The 18,849-nt window shown below is 46.6% G+C and overlaps 1 protein-coding gene across 10 annotated transcripts in view; it reads right to left on the bottom strand.

Moving 5' to 3' along the window:
- The window catches only part of LOC144495209 (nipped-B-like protein), a 728,344-nt gene that overhangs the window by 109,989 nt on the left and 599,506 nt on the right, over positions 1–18,849 (bottom strand). For all 10 annotated transcript variants that reach the window (XM_078215273.1, XM_078215271.1, XM_078215278.1 and 7 more), the window contains one exon: positions 15,965–16,119. In XM_078215273.1, coding sequence (XP_078071399.1) covers positions 15,965–16,119 — 155 coding nt within the window. The remainder of the gene's footprint in view (positions 1–15,964; positions 16,120–18,849) is intronic.

Here is an 18,849-nt window from a genome sequence, read left to right as displayed (position 1 = left end):
ACATCTGACATGTGGGAGTCTTTCAAATGTCAGTTGATTGGAATTTAGGATCGGCATGTACCTGTGAGGATGAAGGATAAGTGTGGCAAGAATTGGGAACCCTGGACAATGAGGGAAATTATGAGCCTGGTCAAAAAGAAAAAGGAAGCATTCATAAGGTCTAAGAAGCTTAGGATAGATGAAGTCCTTGAAGAATATAAAGAAAGTGGGAAGGAACCTAGGAAAGGAGTTAGGAGGGCTAAAGGGGTCATGAAAAGTCCTTGGCAAACAGCATTAAGGAAAATCCTAAGGCATTTTATACATATGTAAAGATCAAGAGGGTAGCCAGGGAAAGGGTTGGTCCACTCAAGGATAGGGAATCTATGCGTGGGTCGAGAGGAAATGGGCGAGATACTAAATGAATACTTTGACTCAATATTCATCAAAGAAAAGGACTTGGTGGATGAGGAGCCTAGGGTAGGGTGCGTAGATATTCTGGGTCATGCTGATATCAAAAAGGACGTGTTGGGCATCTTAAAAAGCATTAAATTAGATAAATCCCCAGGGCCTGATGGGATCTACCCCAGAATACTGAGGGAGGCAAGGGAGGAAATTGCTGGGACCTTGACAGAAATCTTTGTATCCTCAATGGCTAGAGATGAGGTTCCAGAGGACTGGAGGTTAGCCAATGTTATTCCTTTGTTCAAGAAGGGCAGCAGGGATAATCCAGGAAATTATAGGCCGTTGAACTTTACGTCAGTGCTAGGGAAATTATTGGAAAAGATTCTTAGGGACAGGATTTATTCACATTTGGGAACAAATGGACTTATTAGTGATAGATGGCATGGTTTTGTGAAGGGGAGGTCGTGCCTCACTAACTTGATTGAGTTTTTCGAGGAAGTGACGAAGATGATAGATGAGGGAAAGGCAGTGGATGTTGTATAGAATGGATGTTGCATACATTCAGTAAAGCCTTTGACTAGGTACCGCATGGTAGACTGGTGTGAAGGTGACGTCACATGGGATCAGAGGAGAGCTGGCAAGATGGATACAGAACTGGCTTGGGCATAGAAGACAGAGGGTAGCAGTAGGGGGGTGCTTTTCTGAATGGAAGGCTGTGACTAGCGGTGTTCCACAGGGATCAGTTCTGGGACCTTTGTTGTTTGCAGTATATATAAATGATTTGGAGAAAAATTATTAGTAAGTTCGCCGATGACACAAAAATTGGTGGTGTTGTAGATAGTGAAGAGAATTGTCAGAGGATACAGCAAGATATAGACCGGTTGAAAACTTGGGCGGAGAAACAGCAGATGGCGTTTAATCGGACAGATGTGAGGTAATGCATTTTGGAAGGTCCAATGCATGTAGGAATTATACAGTAAATGGTAGAACCCTTAGGAGTACTGACAGGCAGAGAGACCTGGGTGTACATGTCCACCGATCACTAAAAGTGGCAACGCAGGTGGATAAAGTAGTCAAGGCGGCATACGGCATGCTTGTTTTCATTGGTCGGGGCATTGAGTATAAAAATTGGCAGGTCATGCTGCAGCTGTTGAGAACCTTAGGTAGGCCTCATTCGGAATATTGTGTACAATTCTGATTGCCACATGACCAGAAGGATGTGGATGCTTTGGAGGGGGTACAGAAGAGGTTGACCAGCATGTTGCCTGGTCTAGCGGGTATTAGCTATGAGGAGAGGTTGGATAAACTCAGTTTGTTCTCACTGGAACAATGGACGTTGAGGGGCAACCTGGTGGAGGTTTGAAGATTATGAGTGGCATGGACAGAGTGGATAGTCAGATGCTTTTTCCTAGGTTAGAAAAGTCAGGTCCTAGGGGACATAGGTTTAAGGTGTGTGAGAAAAAGTTGAGATGTGCAAGGCAAGTTTTTTTTGAACAGAGGATGGTGAATGTCTGGAACGCACTGCCCGGGGAGGTGGTGGGAGCAGGTACAATTGCAGTATTTAAGGGGCATTTGATGAATACATGAATAGGATGGGAATGGAATGATACAGACTCCGCAAGTGCAGATGGTTTTAGTTTAGGCAGGCATCATGATTGGTGCAGGCTTGGAGGGCCGAAGGGCCTGTTCTTGTGCTGTACTGTTCTTTGTTCTTAAAGAATTTTGTAAGCTTCAACATCATCTCCTCTCATTCTGCAAAACTCAAGAGAATACAGGTTTATTTTTCTTAATCACTCCTCATTAAGAGAATTCTGCCATCCCAGTGATTCGTCTGATGAACCTCTGTTGCATTGCCTCCATGGCAAGCATATCCTTCCTTACACGAGATCAACATTGTACACAATACTCTTGGTGTGTTCAACCCCAAGGTTCTATACAATTGCAACAAGACATCTTTACTTCTGTACTTAAGTCCCCTTGCAATGAAGGTCAACATAGCATTTGTCTTCCTTATCTATTGTTCCACTAGCATGCTAACTTTGAGTGAGTCATGAACAAGGGACACCTAGGTCCCTTTGGATATTGACATTTCCCAACCTCTCATTATTTCTGCCTTTGCTTTTTCCACCAAAGTGGATAACTTCCCACTTGTTTATATTATATTGGGGACCAATATCCTGGCAGGAAGGTTGGCTAAGGCTACTGGGGAGAGTTAAAACTAGATAGTTTGGGGGGAGGGGATCGAGACGAGGTGACTGGGAGTGAGGAAGTTAGCTCGCAAACAGAGAAGGGTTATATATAGACAGTGCAAGAGGGAGGATGGACGGGGGATAGAGAAGGGTAGAGCTCAGACCAAAGGATTGAGATGTGTTTACTTTAATGCCAGGAGTATAGTGAATAAAGGGGATGTGCTCAGAGTGTGGATCGATGGAAGTGTGATGTGGTGGCCATTACGGAGACTTGGATGTCTCAGGGACAGGACTGGATACTCCAGGTGCCGGGATTCAGATGTTTCAGGAAGGACAGGGAGGGAGGCAAGAGAGGGGGTGGAGTGGCACTGCTGATCAGGGATAGTGTCACAGCTGTAGAGAAGGTGTATGCTGTGGAGGGATTGTCTACAGAGTCTCTGTGGGTGGAAGTTCGGAGTGGGAAGGGGTCGATCACTTTGCTGGGAGTTTTCTATAGGCCGCCCAATAGTAACAGGAAGGTGGAGGAGCAGATAGGGAAACAGATCCTGGAGAGATGCAATAATAGCAGAGTTGTTGTGATGGGAGACTTTAATTTCCCAAACATAGATTGGAATATCCTGAGGGTAAGGGGATTGGATGGGGAGGAGTTCGTTAGGTGTGTTCAGGAGGGTTTCCTGACACAGGATGTGGACAAGCCTACAAGAGGAGAGGTTGTACTTGATCTGATACTGACCAATGAACCTGGACAATGAACCTGGACGGGCGGCACGGTAGCACAGTGGTTAGCACTGCTGCTTCACAGCTCCAGGGACCTGGGTTCGATTCCCGGCTCGGGTCACTGTCTGTGCGGAGTTTGCACATTCTCCTCGTGTCTGCGTGGGTTTCCTCCGGGTGTTCCGGTTTCCTCCCACAGTCCAAAGATGTGCGGGTTAGGTTGATTGGCCAAGCTAAATTGTCCCTTAGTGTCCCGGGAAGCGTAGATTAGAGGGATTAGCGGGTAAATATGAGGGTTAGAGGGATTAGCAGGTAAATATGTAGGGATATGGGGATAGGGCCTGGGTGGGATTGTTGTCGGTGCAGACTCGATGGGCCGAATGGCCTCTTCCTGCACTGTAGGGGTTCTATGGTAGGTGTCAGATCTCTCAGTGGGAGAGCATCTTGGGGATAGCGATCATAACTCTATCTCCTTTATGCTTGCATTGGAAAAAGAGGGGATCAGGCAAGCTAGGAAAGCGTTTATATGGAGTAAGGGGAAATATGAAGACATAAGGCAGCAAATTAGAGGAGTAAATTGGAAGGAGGCATTCTCGGGTAAATCTATTGAAGAGAGGTGGCAGTTTTTCAAGGAATGTCTGTCTAGAGTTCGACAGGACAACGTTCCGAGCAGACAGGGAGGAGTTGGTAGGTTAAAGGAACCGTGGTGCACGAAAGCTGTGCGGGACCTAGTCAAGAAGAAAAGGAAAGCGTACAAAAGGTTCAGAGAGCTTGGCGAAGATAGGGATCTAGATGAGTATACAGCTTGTAGGAAGGGACTAAAGGAGGAAATTAGGAGAGCCAGAAGGGGACGCGAGAAGGCCTTGGCAAGTAGGATTAAGGAAAACCCTAAGGCGTTCTATAAATATGTGAAGAGTAAAAGGATGAGACGTGAAGGAATAGGGCCTATAAAAGGTGAAGGTGGGAAAATCAATACGGAACCAGTAGAAATGGCAGAGGTGCTTAATGAGTATTTTGCCTCGTTTTCACAGAGGAGAAGGACCTGGGTGGATGTACTGCGGGCTTGCGGTGGACTGAAAAGATTGAGTATGTGGACTTTAACAAAGAGGTTGTGCTGGAATCTTTGAATGGCATCAAGATAGATAAGCCGCCGGCTCCGGATGGGATGTACCCCAGGTTACTGTGGGAGGCGAGGGAAGAGATTGCAGAGCCTCTGGCGATGATCTTTGCGTCGTCGATGGAGACGGGAGAGGTGCCGGAGGATTGCGGATGTGGTTCCTATTTTCAAGAAGGGGAATAGGGATAGCCCAGGAAGTTACCGACCGGTGAGTCTAACCTCAGTGGTTGGTAAGCTGATGGAAAAGATCCTGAGGGACAAGATTTATGAGCATTTAGAGAGGGTTAGTATGCTCAAGAATACTCAGCATGGCTTTGTCAAAGGCAGATCGTGCCTTACGAGCCTGGTGGAGTTCTTCGAAAATGTGACTAAACACATTGATGAAGGGAAAGCGGTAGATGTGGTTTATATGGATTTTAGCAAGGCGTTCGATAAGGTCCCCCATGCAAGGCTTCTATAAAAGGTGAGAGGACATGGGATCCAAGGGGCTGCTGCCCTGTGGATCCAGAACTGACGAAGGAGCAGCGCTCCGAAAGCTTATGGTATTTGCTAACAAATAAACCTGTTGGGACTTTAACCTGGTGTTGAGAGACTTCTTACTGTGTTCACCCCAGTCCAACGCCGGCATCTCCACATCTTGCCCAAAGGAGACAGAGAGTGGGTATAGATGGGTCTTTTTCTAAATGGAGGTCGGTCACCAGTGGTGTGCCCCAGGGATCTGTTCTGGGACCCTTGCTGTTTGTCATTTTCATAAATGACCTGGATGAGGAAGTGGAGGGATGGATTGGTAAGATTGCCGACGACATGAAGGTCGGTGGGGTTGTGGATAGTCTGGAGGGATGTCAGAAGTTACAGAGGGACATAGATAGGATGCAAGACTGGGCGGAGAAGTGGCAGATGGACTTCAACCCAGATAAATCCGTAGTAGTCCATTTCGGCAGGTCAAATGGGATGATGGAGTACAATATAAAGGGAAAGACTCTTAGTACTGTAGAGGATCAGAAGGACCTTGGGGTCCGGGTCCATAGGACTCTAAAATCGGCCCCGCATGTGGAGGTGGTTGTTAAGGCGGCGTATGGTGTGCTGGCCTTTATCAATCGAGGGATTCAGTTTAGGAGTCCGGGGATAATGATGCAGCTATATAAGACCCTCGTCAGACCCCACTTGGAGTACTGTGCTCAGTTCTGGTCGCCTCATTACAGGAAGGATGTGGAAAAGATTGAAAGGGTGCAGAGGAGGTTTACAAGGATGTTGCCTGGATTGAGTGGAATGCCTTACGAGGATAGGCTGAGGGAGCGCGGTCTTTTCTCCTTGGAGAGACGTAGGATGAGAGGAGACCTAATAGAGGTATATAAGATGTTGAGAGGCATAGATCGGGTGGACTCTCAGAGGCTTTTTCCCAGGGTGGAAATGTCTGCTACGAGAGGACACAGGTTTAAGATGCTGGGGGGTAGGTACAGGGGAAATGTTAGGGGGAAGTTTTTTTACACAGAGGGTGGTGTGCGAGTGGAATCGGCTGCCGTTAGTGGTGGTGGAGGCAGACTCAATAGGGTCTTTTAAGAGACTCCTGGATAAGTACATGGGACTTAATAGGATGGAGGGTTATAGGTAGGTCTAGAAGGTAGGGATGTGTTCGGCACAAATTGTGGGGCCGAAGGGCCTGTTTTGTGCTGTAGTTTTTCTATGTTTCTATGTTTCATCTGACACGTTCTTGCCCACTCCATGAGCCTGTCCATGCCCACTTGAAACTTTGCATCCTGCTCACAACTCACATTGCAACAAAGTTTGGTGTCATTGGCAGATTTAGGAATACTACAATTGGTCCCCACATCTAAATAATTGAAATGGGTTGTGAACAACTGTGTCCTGAGCACTGATCCATGCAGTATCCTGCTCGTAACAGCCTGTCATCTTGAGAATGATTCATTTATTCCTACTGCTTTCTGTCTGTCAGCCAATTCTCAATCCATACTAATAATTACTGCCAAACCCATACACTCTCATTGTGTTAACTAGTCTCCTCAAACATCTTCCAAAAATCCAATTACACCACAGCCACTGATACCCCTTTATCTTAGATGAAGGTAACATTCTCAAACAACTCAGAAGCTCTGTCAAGCATCCATGTTGCGCTGCCCAATTTTACCATTATTTTCTATCACATCCTTTAGTAGATTCTAACATTAAAACTACTGATGTCAAAATACAAGGTCTATAGTTTCCCAATCTTTTCTCCTCCCTCCGTTCTTAGATAGTGAGATTACATTTGTTACTTTCCAGTCTGCAGGAACCTTTCCAGAATCTATTCAATTTGTTCTTTGACAGATAACCACTAATACATCGACTGTTTCTAAAACCAGCTCCTTCAGCACTCTGGGATGGAGCAGTGATATTGCTGCTGGATTAGTAATCCAGAGACCCAGGGTAATGTTCGGGGGACCCCAGTTCGAATTCCACCAAGGCAGATGGTGAAATTTGAAATCAATAAAACATCTGGAATTAAAAGTCTAATAATGACCATAAAACCACTGTCAATTGTCCAAGTTGACCTGGTCCTAAAAGACATAGCTGCTAGACTGGGACTGTGGCAGGTGATGAGGGAATCAAGAGGAAAAAACAACTCATCCTCACCAACCTGCCTGCCACTCGGTAGCAGTGACTACAGCACAGTCCTGGTGGAGACAAAGCTCCGTCTTCACATTGAGATACCCTGCATTATGTTGTGTGACACTACCACTGTGCTAAATGAGATAGAGCTTTGAACCAATCTAGCAACACAATACTGGGCATCCATGAGGCACTGTGGGCCATCAGCAGCAGCATATTGTACTCAACCCGAATCTGTAACCTCATGGCCCAGTATGTTCCCCACTCTACCATTACTATCAAGCCAGGGGATCATCCCTAGGTAGCACAGTGGTTAGCACTGTTGCCTCACAGTGCCAGGGACTCAGGTTCAATTTCGGTCTTGGGTAACTGTCTGTGTGGAGTCTGCACGTTCTCCCCGTGTCTGCGTGGGTTTCCTCTGGGTGCTCCGGTTTCCTCACATAGTCCAAAGATGTGCAGGTTAGATGAATTCGCCATGGTAAACGTGAGGGGTTATGTGGATAGGGCAGTGGATGGCCTGGGTGGGGTGGTCTTCCAAAGAGTTGGTGCAGGCTTGACGGGCCAGATGGCTTCCTTCTGCACTGTAGGGATTCTATGATTCCATGTACAGTGAAGGAGAGCATGCCTGGAGCAACATCAGGCATGCCTAAAAATGAAGTGTCAACCTAGTGAAGCTACAATACAGGCTGCATGCCAAACAGCATAAACAGCAAGAGATAGACAGAGCTAAGCAATTCCACAACAAACCAATCAGATCTAAGCTCTGCAGTCCTGCCACATCCAGCCGTGAATGTTGGTGGACAATTAAACAACTCACTGGAGGAGCCGTCTCCATCAGTATCCCCATCCTCAATGGTGGAAAAGCCCAGCATAGCAGTATAAAAGGCAAAAAAATGAGGCATTTGCAACAATCTTCAGCCAGAAGTGCCAAGTGAATGCTCCATCTCCGCCTCCTCTGGAGGTCCCCAGCATCACAGAGGGTTCATGGTGGGAGATATAGGAAGGATATCAGAGGTCTTTACGCAGAGAGTGGTTGGGGTGTGGAATGGACTGCCTGCAGTGATAGTGGAGTCAGACACTTTAGGAACATTTAAGCGGTTATTGGATAGGCACATGGAGCACACCAGGATGATAGGGAGTGGGATAGCTTGATCTTGGTTTCAGATAAAGCTCGGCACAACATCGTGGGCCGAAGGGCCTGTTCTGTGCTGTACTGTTCTATGTTCTAGATGTCAGTCTTCAGTCAATTCAATTCATTCCACGTGAAACAGCTGAAGGCCCTGGATACTGCAAAGGCTACAGACCCCGAGAATAATCCAGCAATAGCCCTGAAAACTTACAGTACTTACTGCCTTCGAGCCAAGCTGCACAGCTACAACACTGGCATCTAGCTGGCAATTTAGAAAAATGGCCAGGTATGTCCTGTAGTGGATAGGGTGGGGAAAGGGCCTGGGTAAGGTACTCTGTTAGAGAGTGTCGGTGCAGACTTAATGGGCCAAATGGCTTCCTTCTGCACTGTGGGGATCCTATGATTCTAGTGAGCTTGCGCACACCAGTGGGAGAGAGACTGCAGATGGAGTGAGATTCAGCCAGAGTGAGGGTATCGGGAATTTGGAGCCGAGTGGAATTCGATGTGGAGGGGAAAAGAGGTGCTCATCTTCAGGAGGAGTGGAGAGGCAGACCTGCGAAGGAGACTCGAGGGCAAGTGAGAGGGAGAAAGAAATCAAACCGTGATGTCACAGTCAGCAAGCAAGTGATTGGCTGGTGACTGGTGAGTAGTTTTTTTTTGTTTTCTCTCAGAGCTCTGACGAAGGGTCATCTGGACTCAAAACATTGGCTCTATTCTCTCTGTACAGATGCTGTCAGAACTGCTGGGATTTTCCAGCATTTTTCTGTTTTTGTTTCAGATTTCAGCATCCGCAGTATTTCGCTTTTATCTTTGGCAATCTTTAACTTCTTTTGTTAACCACTGTTGATCCACCTTTCCCATTGGGTGTTTGTGCCTGAAGAGGAACGTATATTGTTTTATTCATTCTCAAGATGTGGGTGTTGCTGGCGGGGCTAGCATTTATTAACATAGAAACATAGAAGACAGAACCAGGAGGAAGCCATCTGGCCCTTCGAGCCTGCTCCGCCATTCATTACAATCATGACTGATCATAGAACATAGAACATAGAAAGCCACAGCACAAACAGGCCCTTCGGCCCACAAGTTGCGCCGATCACATCCCCACCTCTAGGCCTATCTATAGCCCTCAATCCCATTAAATCCCATGTACTCATCCAGAAGTCTCTTAAAAGACTCCAACTCAATAGCCTAATCCTGCTTTTCCCCCCATAACCTTTGATCCCATTCGCCCCAAGTGCAATATCCAGCCGCCTCTTGAATACATTCAATGTTTTGGCATCAACTACTTCCTGTGGTAATGAATTTCACAGGCTCACCACTCTTTGGGTGAGGAAATGTCTCCTCATCTCTGTTCTAAATGGTCTACCATGTATCCTCAGACTGTGATCCCTGGTTCTGGACTCCCCACCATCAAGAATATCCTCCCTGCATCTACCCTGTCTAGTTCTGTTAGAATTTTATAAGTCTCTATGAGATCCCCCCCTCATTCATAGAGGTTTAAGCATTGAAACAGGCCCTTTGGCCCAATTTGTCCATGCTGTCCCTTTTTTTTGACTAAGCGAGCCCCAATTGCCCGCATTAGGCCCATATCCCTTGATAGCCATCTTACCCATGTAACTGTCTAAATGCTTTTTAAAAGTAAAAATTGTACCTGCCTCTACTACTGCCTCTGACAGCTTGTTCCAGACACTCACCACCGTGCGTGAAAAAATTCCTATTCTGGACCCTTTTGTATCTCTCCTCTCTCACCTTAAACCGATGCCTTCTAGTTTTAGACTCCCCTACCTTTGGGAAAAGATATTGACTATCTAGCTGATCTATGCCCCTCATTATTTTATAGACCTCTATAAGATCACCCCCAAGCCTCCTAAGCTCTAAAGAAAAAAGTCCCAGTCTATCCAGCCTCTCCTTATAACTCAAACCATCGAGTCTGGATAGCATTCTAGTAAATCTTTTCTGCACTCTTTCTAGTTTAATAATATCCTTTCTATAATAGGGTGACCAGAACTGTACACAGTATTCCACAGCGTGGCCGTACCAACGTCTTGTACAACTTCTTGTACAATTCATCTGAACTCCAGCGAAAACAATCCTAACCTCGTCAATCACTCCTCATACATCAGTCCCGCCATCCCTAGGATCAGCCCTGGTAAACCTTCGCTGCACTCCCTCGAAAGCAAGAACATCCTTCCTCAGAAAAGGAAACCAAAACTGCACACAATACTCTAGGTGTGGCCTCACCAAGGTCCTGAATAATTGCAACACATCCCTCTCCTGTACTCAAAACCTCTCGCAATGAAGTCCAACATGCGGCACGGTAGCACAGTGGTTAGCACTGCTGCTTCACAGCTCCAGGGTCCCGGGTTCGATTCCCGGCTCGGGTCACTGTCTGTGTGGAGTTTGCACATTCTCCTCGTGTCTGCGTGGGTTTCCTCCGGGTGCTCCGGTTTCCTCCCACAGTCCAAAGATGTGCGGGTTAGGTTGATTGGCCAGGTTAAAAAAATTGCCCCTTAGAGTCCTGGGATGCGTAGGTTAGAGGAATTAGCGGGTAAAATATGTGTGGGGGTAGGGCCTGGGTGGGATTGTGGTCGGTGCAGACTCGATGGGCCGAATGGCCTGCTTCTGCACTGTAGGGTTTCTATGCTTTCTATGCTTCTATTTGCCTTCTTTACCGCCTGCTGCACCTGCATGCTTACCTTCAGTGACTGGTGCACAAGGACACCCAGGTCCCACTGCACACTCCCCTCTCCCAATTTACAGTCACTCAGGTAGTAATCTGCCGCCTTGTTTTTGCTTCCAAAGTGAATAACCTCACATTTATCCAAATTATACTGCATTGGCCATTGATTTGCCCACTCACCCAACTCAGGATGTCCAGATCATCCTGAAGGATCTCTGCATCCTCGTCACAGTTCTGCCTCCTACGCAACTTAGTATCATCTGCAAATTTTGAGATGTTACATTTTGTTCCCTCATCTAAATCATTAATATATATTGTGAATAGCTGGGGTCCCAGCACCGATCCCTGTGGCACACCCATATCCCATGTTATGGTAAAGAAATAAAAATGGGCCTAAGTCAGGTATATGGAGTTAGGCCACAGATTAGCCATGATCTCACTGGTTCAAGGGCTGAATGGCCTACCCCTGCTCCTATGTTGCTTCCTTACGATCTAAGCTCCCTCTGAGATTCACAACACCCTGCCAATCTAGTTTAAACCTTCCCCTCCCCAGCAGCAGCAAATCTCCCGGTGAGGTTACTCATCCCTGTCAGGCCAAGGTGAAATCGTCCATCTTGTACAGGTTCCACCTGCCCCAGAACCAGTCCCAGTGCCTCAGAAGTCTCATATCTCCCTCCAATACCAGTTCTCTAGCTATGTATTCAATCGCTCAATCTTCATATTCCTACACTCACGAGCACGAAGTACTGGGAACAATCCTGACATTACTGACTTTGAGGTCCTGCTCTTTTTCACCTTTCTAGTTCCTAAAAATTTGCTTTCAGGACACCATTCCCCTTCCTACTTGTGTCACTGGTACCACGTCCACGTCCTCTGGCTGTTCACCCTGCCCCAGAAGAGTGCCCTGCAGCCACTGTGTAACAAAGAACAAAGAACAATACAGCACAGGAACAGGCCCTTCGGCCCTCCAAGCCCGCGCCGCTCCCCGGTCCAGGAATGAATCCTGAATCCAGGATCCCCGCCCAATTTTCCAGCCTATCTACATACCGATATCCTATCCACCGAGCTGTCCCTCACAGCTACGATGCTTTGTTCATTACAACCTATTAACTCACCCCCACCCCCCCATTCCAGACCATGTGATCTCCAGGGAGAGGCGAAAACCCAGAGTGAAAAACCCCAGGGCCAATATGGGGAAAAAAAAATCTGGGAAATTCCTCTCCGACCCCCTGAGGCGATCGAAACGAGTCCAGGAGATCACAATGGCCCTGATCGGAAAATGCTTCCCAACCCTAGTCATTTCCACTTCCACGAACACCATATGAATTCCCTGCCCCCGAGACAGGTTCCCAACTATCCGCAGTCTCGCTCTGTACTGGCACCAGCAAGATGATCATAGAATGAAGCCTTGAAACAAGAAACAAGGAACAATTAGCCCGCGCCGCTCCCTGGTCCAAACTAGACCACTCTTTTGTATCCCTCCATTCCCACTCCGTTCATATAGCTGTCTAGATAAGTCTTAAACGTTCCCAGTGTGTCCGCCTCCACCACCTTGCCCGGCAACACATTCCAGGCCCCCACGACCCTCTGTGTGAAATATGTCCTTCTGATATCTGTGTTAAACCTCCCCCCCTTCACCTTGAACCTATGACCCCTCGTGAACGTCACCACCGACCCGGGGAAAAGCTTCCCACCGTTCACCCTATCCATGCCTTTCATAATTTTATACACCTCTATTAAGTCTCCCCTCATCCTCCGTCTTTCCAAGGAGAACAACCCCAGTTTCCCCAATCTCTCCTCATAACCAAGCCCCTCCATACCAGGCAACATCCTGGTAAACCTCCTCTGTACTCTCTCCAAAGCCTCCACGTCCTTCTGGTAGTGTGGCGACCAGAACTGGACGCAGTATTCCAAATGCGGCCGAACCAACGTTCTATACATCTGCAACATCAGACCCCAACTTTTATACTCTATGCCCCGTCCTATAAAGGCAAGCATGCCATATGCCTTCTTCACCACCTTCTCCACCTGTGATGTCACCTTCAAAGATCTGTGGACTTGCACACCCAGGTCCCTCTGCGTCTCTACACCCTTTATGGTTCTTCCATTTATCGTGTAGCTCCTCCCTACATTATTCCCACCAAAATGCATCACTTCGCATTTATCAGGATTGAACTCCATCTGCCATTTCCTTGCCCAAATTTCCAGCCTATCTATATCCTTCTGTAGCCTCTGACTATGTTCCTCACTGTCTGCAAGTCCTGCCAGTTTTGTGTCGTCCGCAAACTTACTGATCACCCCAGTTACTCCTTCTTCCAGATCATTTATATAAATCACAAACAGCAGAGGTCCCAATACAGAGCCCTGCGGTACACCACTAGTCACAGGCCTCCAGCCGGAAAAAGACCCTTCCACTACCACCCTCTGTCTTCTGTGACCAAGCCAGTTCTCCACCCATCTAGCCACCTCCCCCTTTATCCCATGGGATCCAACCTTTTTCACTAGCCTACCATGAGGGACTTTGTCAAACGCTTTACTAAAGTCCATATAGACAACATCCACGGCCCTTCCTTCGTCAACCATTTTGGTCACTTCTTCAAAAAACACCACCAGGTTAGTGAGGCATGACCTCCCTCTCACAAAACCATGTTGACTATCGTTAATGAGTTTATTCCTTTCTAAATGCGCATACATCCTATCTTTAAGAATCTTCTCCAACAACTTCCCCACCACGGACGTCAAGCTCACCGGCCTATAATTACCCGGGTTATCCTTCCTACCCTTCTTAAATAACGGGACCACACTGGCTATCCTCCAATCCTCTGGGACCTCACCTGCGTCCAGTAACGAGACAACGATTTGCGTCAGAGGCCCAACGATTTCACCTCTCGTCTCCCTGAGCAGCCTTGGATAGATTCCATCAGGCCCTGGGGATTTGTCAGTCTTTATATTCTCTAACAAACCTAACACTTCCTCCTTTGTAATGGAGATTTTCTCCAACGGTTCAACACTCCCCTCCGAAACACTCCCAGTCAACACATCCCTCTCCTTTGTGAATACCGACGCAAAGTATTCATTTAGGATCTCCCCTACCTCTTTGGGCTCCAAGCATAAGTCCCCACTTTTGTCCCTGAGAGGTCCGATTTTTTCCCTAACAACCCTTTTGTTCCTAACGTATGAATAAAATGCCTTGGGATTCTCCTTAATCCTGTCTGCCAAGAACATTTCGTGACCCCTTTTTGCTCTTCTAATTCCCCGTTTGAGTATTTTCCTACTTTCATTGTACTCCTCCAGAGCTCCTCCGTTTTTAGCTGCTTGGACCTAACATACACCTCTCTTTTCCTTTTGACCAGTCCCTCAATTTCCCTGGTTATCCACGGTTCTCTAATCCTACCCTTCCTATCCTTCTTTTTTACAGGCACATGCTTGTCCTGTAGCCCTAACAACCGTTCCTTAAAAGACTGCCACATACCAGATGTGGATTTACCCTCAAACAGCCTCTCCCAATCAAGAGCTGCCAATTTCTGCCTGATCCCAATAAAGTTAGCCTTCCCCCAATCCAACACCTTACCCTTGGGACACCACTCATCCTTTTCCATCACTATCCTAAAGCTAACAGAATTGTGGTCACTATTTGCCACATGTTCCCCAACCAAAACTTTGAAGACCTGACCGGGCTCATTCCCCAGTACCAGGTCCAGTATAGCCCCCTCTCTAGTTGGGCTGTCCACATATTGTTCCAACGAACCCTCCTGTACACATTTTACAAATTCCTCCCCATCCAGAGTCCCTGCCCTCAGCGATTTCCAGTCTATACCAGGGAAATTGAAGTCTCCCACTACAACAACCCTATATTTCCTGCACCTATCCAGTATCTCCTGACATATCCATTCTTCCACTTCCCTTGGGCTGTTGGGGGGGCCTGTAGTATACCCCCAACATAGTGACTGCGCCTTTCCTGTTTCTGAGCTCCACCCAGAGTGACTCGCTACACGACTCCTCCGAATTGTCCTCCCTCTGCACCGCTGTAATATGTTCTCCAACCAATACCGCTACTCCCCCACCTCTTTTGGCCCCTCCTCTGTCTCGCCTAAAACACTTGTACCCCGGAATATTCAGCTGCCAGTCTTGTCCCTCTTTCAACCAAGTCTCTGTCACCGCAACCACATCCAAATTCCTCGTGCGCATTAAGGCCCCAAGTTCCTCTGTTTTACCTGCTACGCTCCTTGCATTGAAGTATAAGCACTCCAGACCCCCAGGCTCAGTGAGGTTGTCCTCCCCCAGAGTGCTCTTCTTCTTTGCCAGCCTTGTCCCAGCCCCAAGCTCGTCCCCAGCCACCACACTTATAGACCTAATAGTTTGATCCCCACCCCCCTGCCATACTAGTTTAAACCCCCCCGAACTGCACTAGCAAAGCTCCCAGCCAGGATATTTGTGCCCTTCCAACTTAGTTGTGACCCCTCCCTCTTGTACAGGTGCCATCCTCTCCTGAAAACCTCCCATTGGTCTATGAAAATAAAGCCCTCCCTCCTGGACCAGTCCTTTAGCCAGGCATTCATTTGAACCAACTCCCTATTCTTAGCCTCACTGGCACGAGGCATTGGGAGCAGCCCAGAGATGGCCACCCTAGTGACCCTACTTTTTAACCTATTTCCCAACTCCCTGAATTGCTCTCTTAGGACCCCCCTACTCTTCCTATCTACGTCATTTCCACCAATGTGTATAATGACATCTGTTTCTTTATCTTCCCCTTTTAATATGCCTTGACCGTGGCACAATGAAGCAACATACCAAACTGGCGTCTTGGCCACAGTCACAGAAATGCTTGTCTGTTCCCCTAATTATAATCCCCTTATCACTGTTGCTCTTCCACTCTTCTTCTTCCCCTCTTGTGTGGCTAAGCCACATCCGTGATGCCATTAACTTGGCTCTCACTGCACTATTCTGAAGAACCAACTAAAAAACTGATTCGCAAACTTGAATGTTGCAGGGGACTCCTGATCAATCTGCCTGACTCTCTCAGATTGTCTGGTGGTTATCCATTCCATGTGTGCTTCTTAGTATAGGACCGTTACATTTCTTTATCAATGGATATCATATCAAATGAGCATTTAAGATGATGAACAAGGTTAACCTTTAATTATTACCTTAGTGTTGCCTTTAAATTCCTCCTGATCAAAGTCAAAATGACGACACAGTGCACCAACAGTAAAAAGGGAGCGAAGGAGGGCAGGTTTATTGCCAACTAGAGCAGTGTTGCCGGAATCCTCTTGATGCTGTGCCTTTAGTTTTGTTAGAGCACCTATCACACGAGGAAAAAGACAGTTTTATTAAAATTTAACGGCAATGATTTTTCTTACAGCTTTCATGTTTTGAAGGTCAACATTTGTACACAATACAATGTGGGTCATCAGCCAGAGTACATTAGTATCAAGCACTATCCCAACATTGGACGCGTGGATCCTAAATCCTTGGTAAACACACAGTTTCCGAGTTACTGCTTTGTCCCAGACTGGTTTTCCCCACCAGACTTTTTAATGAGCAATGGTCACTGGTGAGGAGAGCATTTAATACCCATCCCAACTGCTGTTGAGAAAGTGACAACAATCACTGATTGTCATAAAGATCCATGTGGTTTACTAATGATCCAAAAGTCACTCCAGACCCACAGTAATGTAGTTAACTCTTAATTGTTCGCTGAAATGGCCCAGCAAGCAAATTCAAAGGCAATTAAGGAAGGGCAACAAGTGCTGGCCTTGCCAGCAACACCCACATCCACTGAAAGAATAAAAAAGGATACTCTCACTTTCTGTTCCAGTTCCAGACAGCAGCTGTGCAAGGTTCTTGCACAACCTACATCACCTCTAACCACCACAAAGGTGACAGATTTATCATGTTATTTTGCTATTCTTCCAGGGCTGATGTAACCAATGGGCAACCTGATATTCTACTAACTGAGAAACCAGGATCTTGAATCTGAATAAAGGGAACTATGATGGTATGAGGCATGAATTGGCCATGATGGACTGGGAAACATTACTGAAAGGAAAGACAGTGGACAGGCAATGGGAGGCATTTAAAGAACAAATAGGTGAACTCCAGAAGTTGTTTATTCCTGTTTAGCGCAAGAGTGGTAAAGGAATTGTGGTCAAACCATGGTTTACAAGGGAAATTAGAGATAGCATCAGATTCAAGGAAGAAACATACAAATTGGCAAGGAAAAGCAATAGGCCTGAGGATTGGGAGCAGTTTAAAATTCAGCAAAGGGGGACCAAGGGATTGATGAAGGGAAAAGTGGAGTATGAAAGTAAGCTAGCATGGAACATAAAAATTGACTGCAAAAGTTTCTATAGGTGTGTGAAGAGAAAAAGATTGACAAAAACAAATGTAGGCCCCTTAGTCAGAAACAGGGGAATTCATAATGGGGAATAAAGAAATGGCTGAGGAATTGATTTCCAAGATGGCGCCGAAGCGTGGCGACTTCTTGCAAGCTGTGCCCAGCATACCATCTAATTCTATCTTTTACTCTCGTTACATTCTGCCCTCTCGTTTCCTTCTCTATGAACAGTATGCTTTGTCTGTATAGCATGCAAGAAACAATACTTTTCATTGTATACTAATACATGTGACAATGATAAATCAAATCAAAATTAAATTTGTACTTTGCTTCAGTCTTCACAAAGGAAGACATGAATAATGTGTTGAAGTGCTGAGAGAAACAAGTTTTAGTGGGGAGCTGAAGGAAATCAGAATGTAGACCATAAGACCATAAGACATAGGAGCGGAAGTAAGGCCATTCGGCCCATCGAGTCCACTCCACCATTCAATCATGGTTGATTTCAACTCCATTTACCCGCTCTCTCCTCATAGCCCTTAATTCCTCGAGAAATCAAGAATTTATCAATTTCTGTCTTGAAGACGCTCAACGTCTCGGCCTCCACAGCCCTCTGTGGCAATGAATTCCACAGACCCACCACTCTCTGGCTGAAGAAATTTCTCCTCATCTCTGTTCTAAAGTGACTCCCTTTTATTCTAAGGCTGTGCCCCCGCGTCCTAGTCTCCCCTGTTAATGGAAACAACTTCCCTACGTCCATCCTATCTAAGCCGTTCATTATCTTGTAAGTTTCTATCAGATCTCCCCTCAACCTCCTAAACTCCAATGAATATAATCCCACGATCCTCAGACGTTCATCGTATGTCAGGCCTACCATTCCTGGGATCATCCGTGTGAATCTCCGCTGGACCCGCTCCAGTGCCAGTATGTCCTTCCTGAGGTGTGGGGCCCAAAATTGCTCACAGTACTCCAAATGGGGCCTAACCAGTGCTTTATAAAGCCTCAGAAGTACATCCCTGCTTTTGTATTCCAAGCCTCTTGAGATAAATGACAACATTACATTTGCTTTCTTAATTACGGACTCAACCTGCAAGTTTACCTTTAGAGAATCCTGGACTAGGACTCCCAAGTCCCTTTGCACTTTAGCATTATGAATTTTGTCACCGTTTAGAAAATAGTCCATGCCTCTATTCTTTTTTCCAAAGTGTACGACCTCGCACTTGCCCACGTTGAATTTCATCAGCCACTTCTTGGACCACTCTCCTAAACTGTCTAAATCTTTCTGCAGCCTCCCCACCTCCTCAATACTACCTGCCCCTCCACCTATCTTTGTATCATCGGCAAACTTGGCCAGAATGCTCCCAGTCCCGTCATCTAGATCGTTAATATATAAAGAGAACAGCTGTGGCCCCAACACTGAACCCTGCGGGACACCACTTGTCACCGGTTGCCATTCTGAGAAAGAACCTTTTATCCCAACTCTCTGCCTTCTGTCTGACAGCCAATCGTCAATCCATGTTAGTACCTTGCCTCGAATACCATGGGCCCTTATTTTACTCAGCAGTCTCCCGTGAGGCACCTTGTCAAAGGCCTTTTGGAAGTCAAGATAGATAACATCCATTGGCTCTCCTTGGTCTAACCTATTTGTTATCTCTTCAAAGAACTCTAACAGGTTTGTCAGGCACGACCTCCCCTTAC

Source organism: Mustelus asterias, chromosome 6, assembly GCF_964213995.1.
Source record: "Mustelus asterias chromosome 6, sMusAst1.hap1.1, whole genome shotgun sequence".
Lineage (NCBI taxonomy): Eukaryota > Metazoa > Chordata > Chondrichthyes > Carcharhiniformes > Triakidae > Mustelus > Mustelus asterias.
Note: the sequence above shows the minus strand (reverse complement) of the source record. Positions and strands in the feature narration are given on the sequence as shown.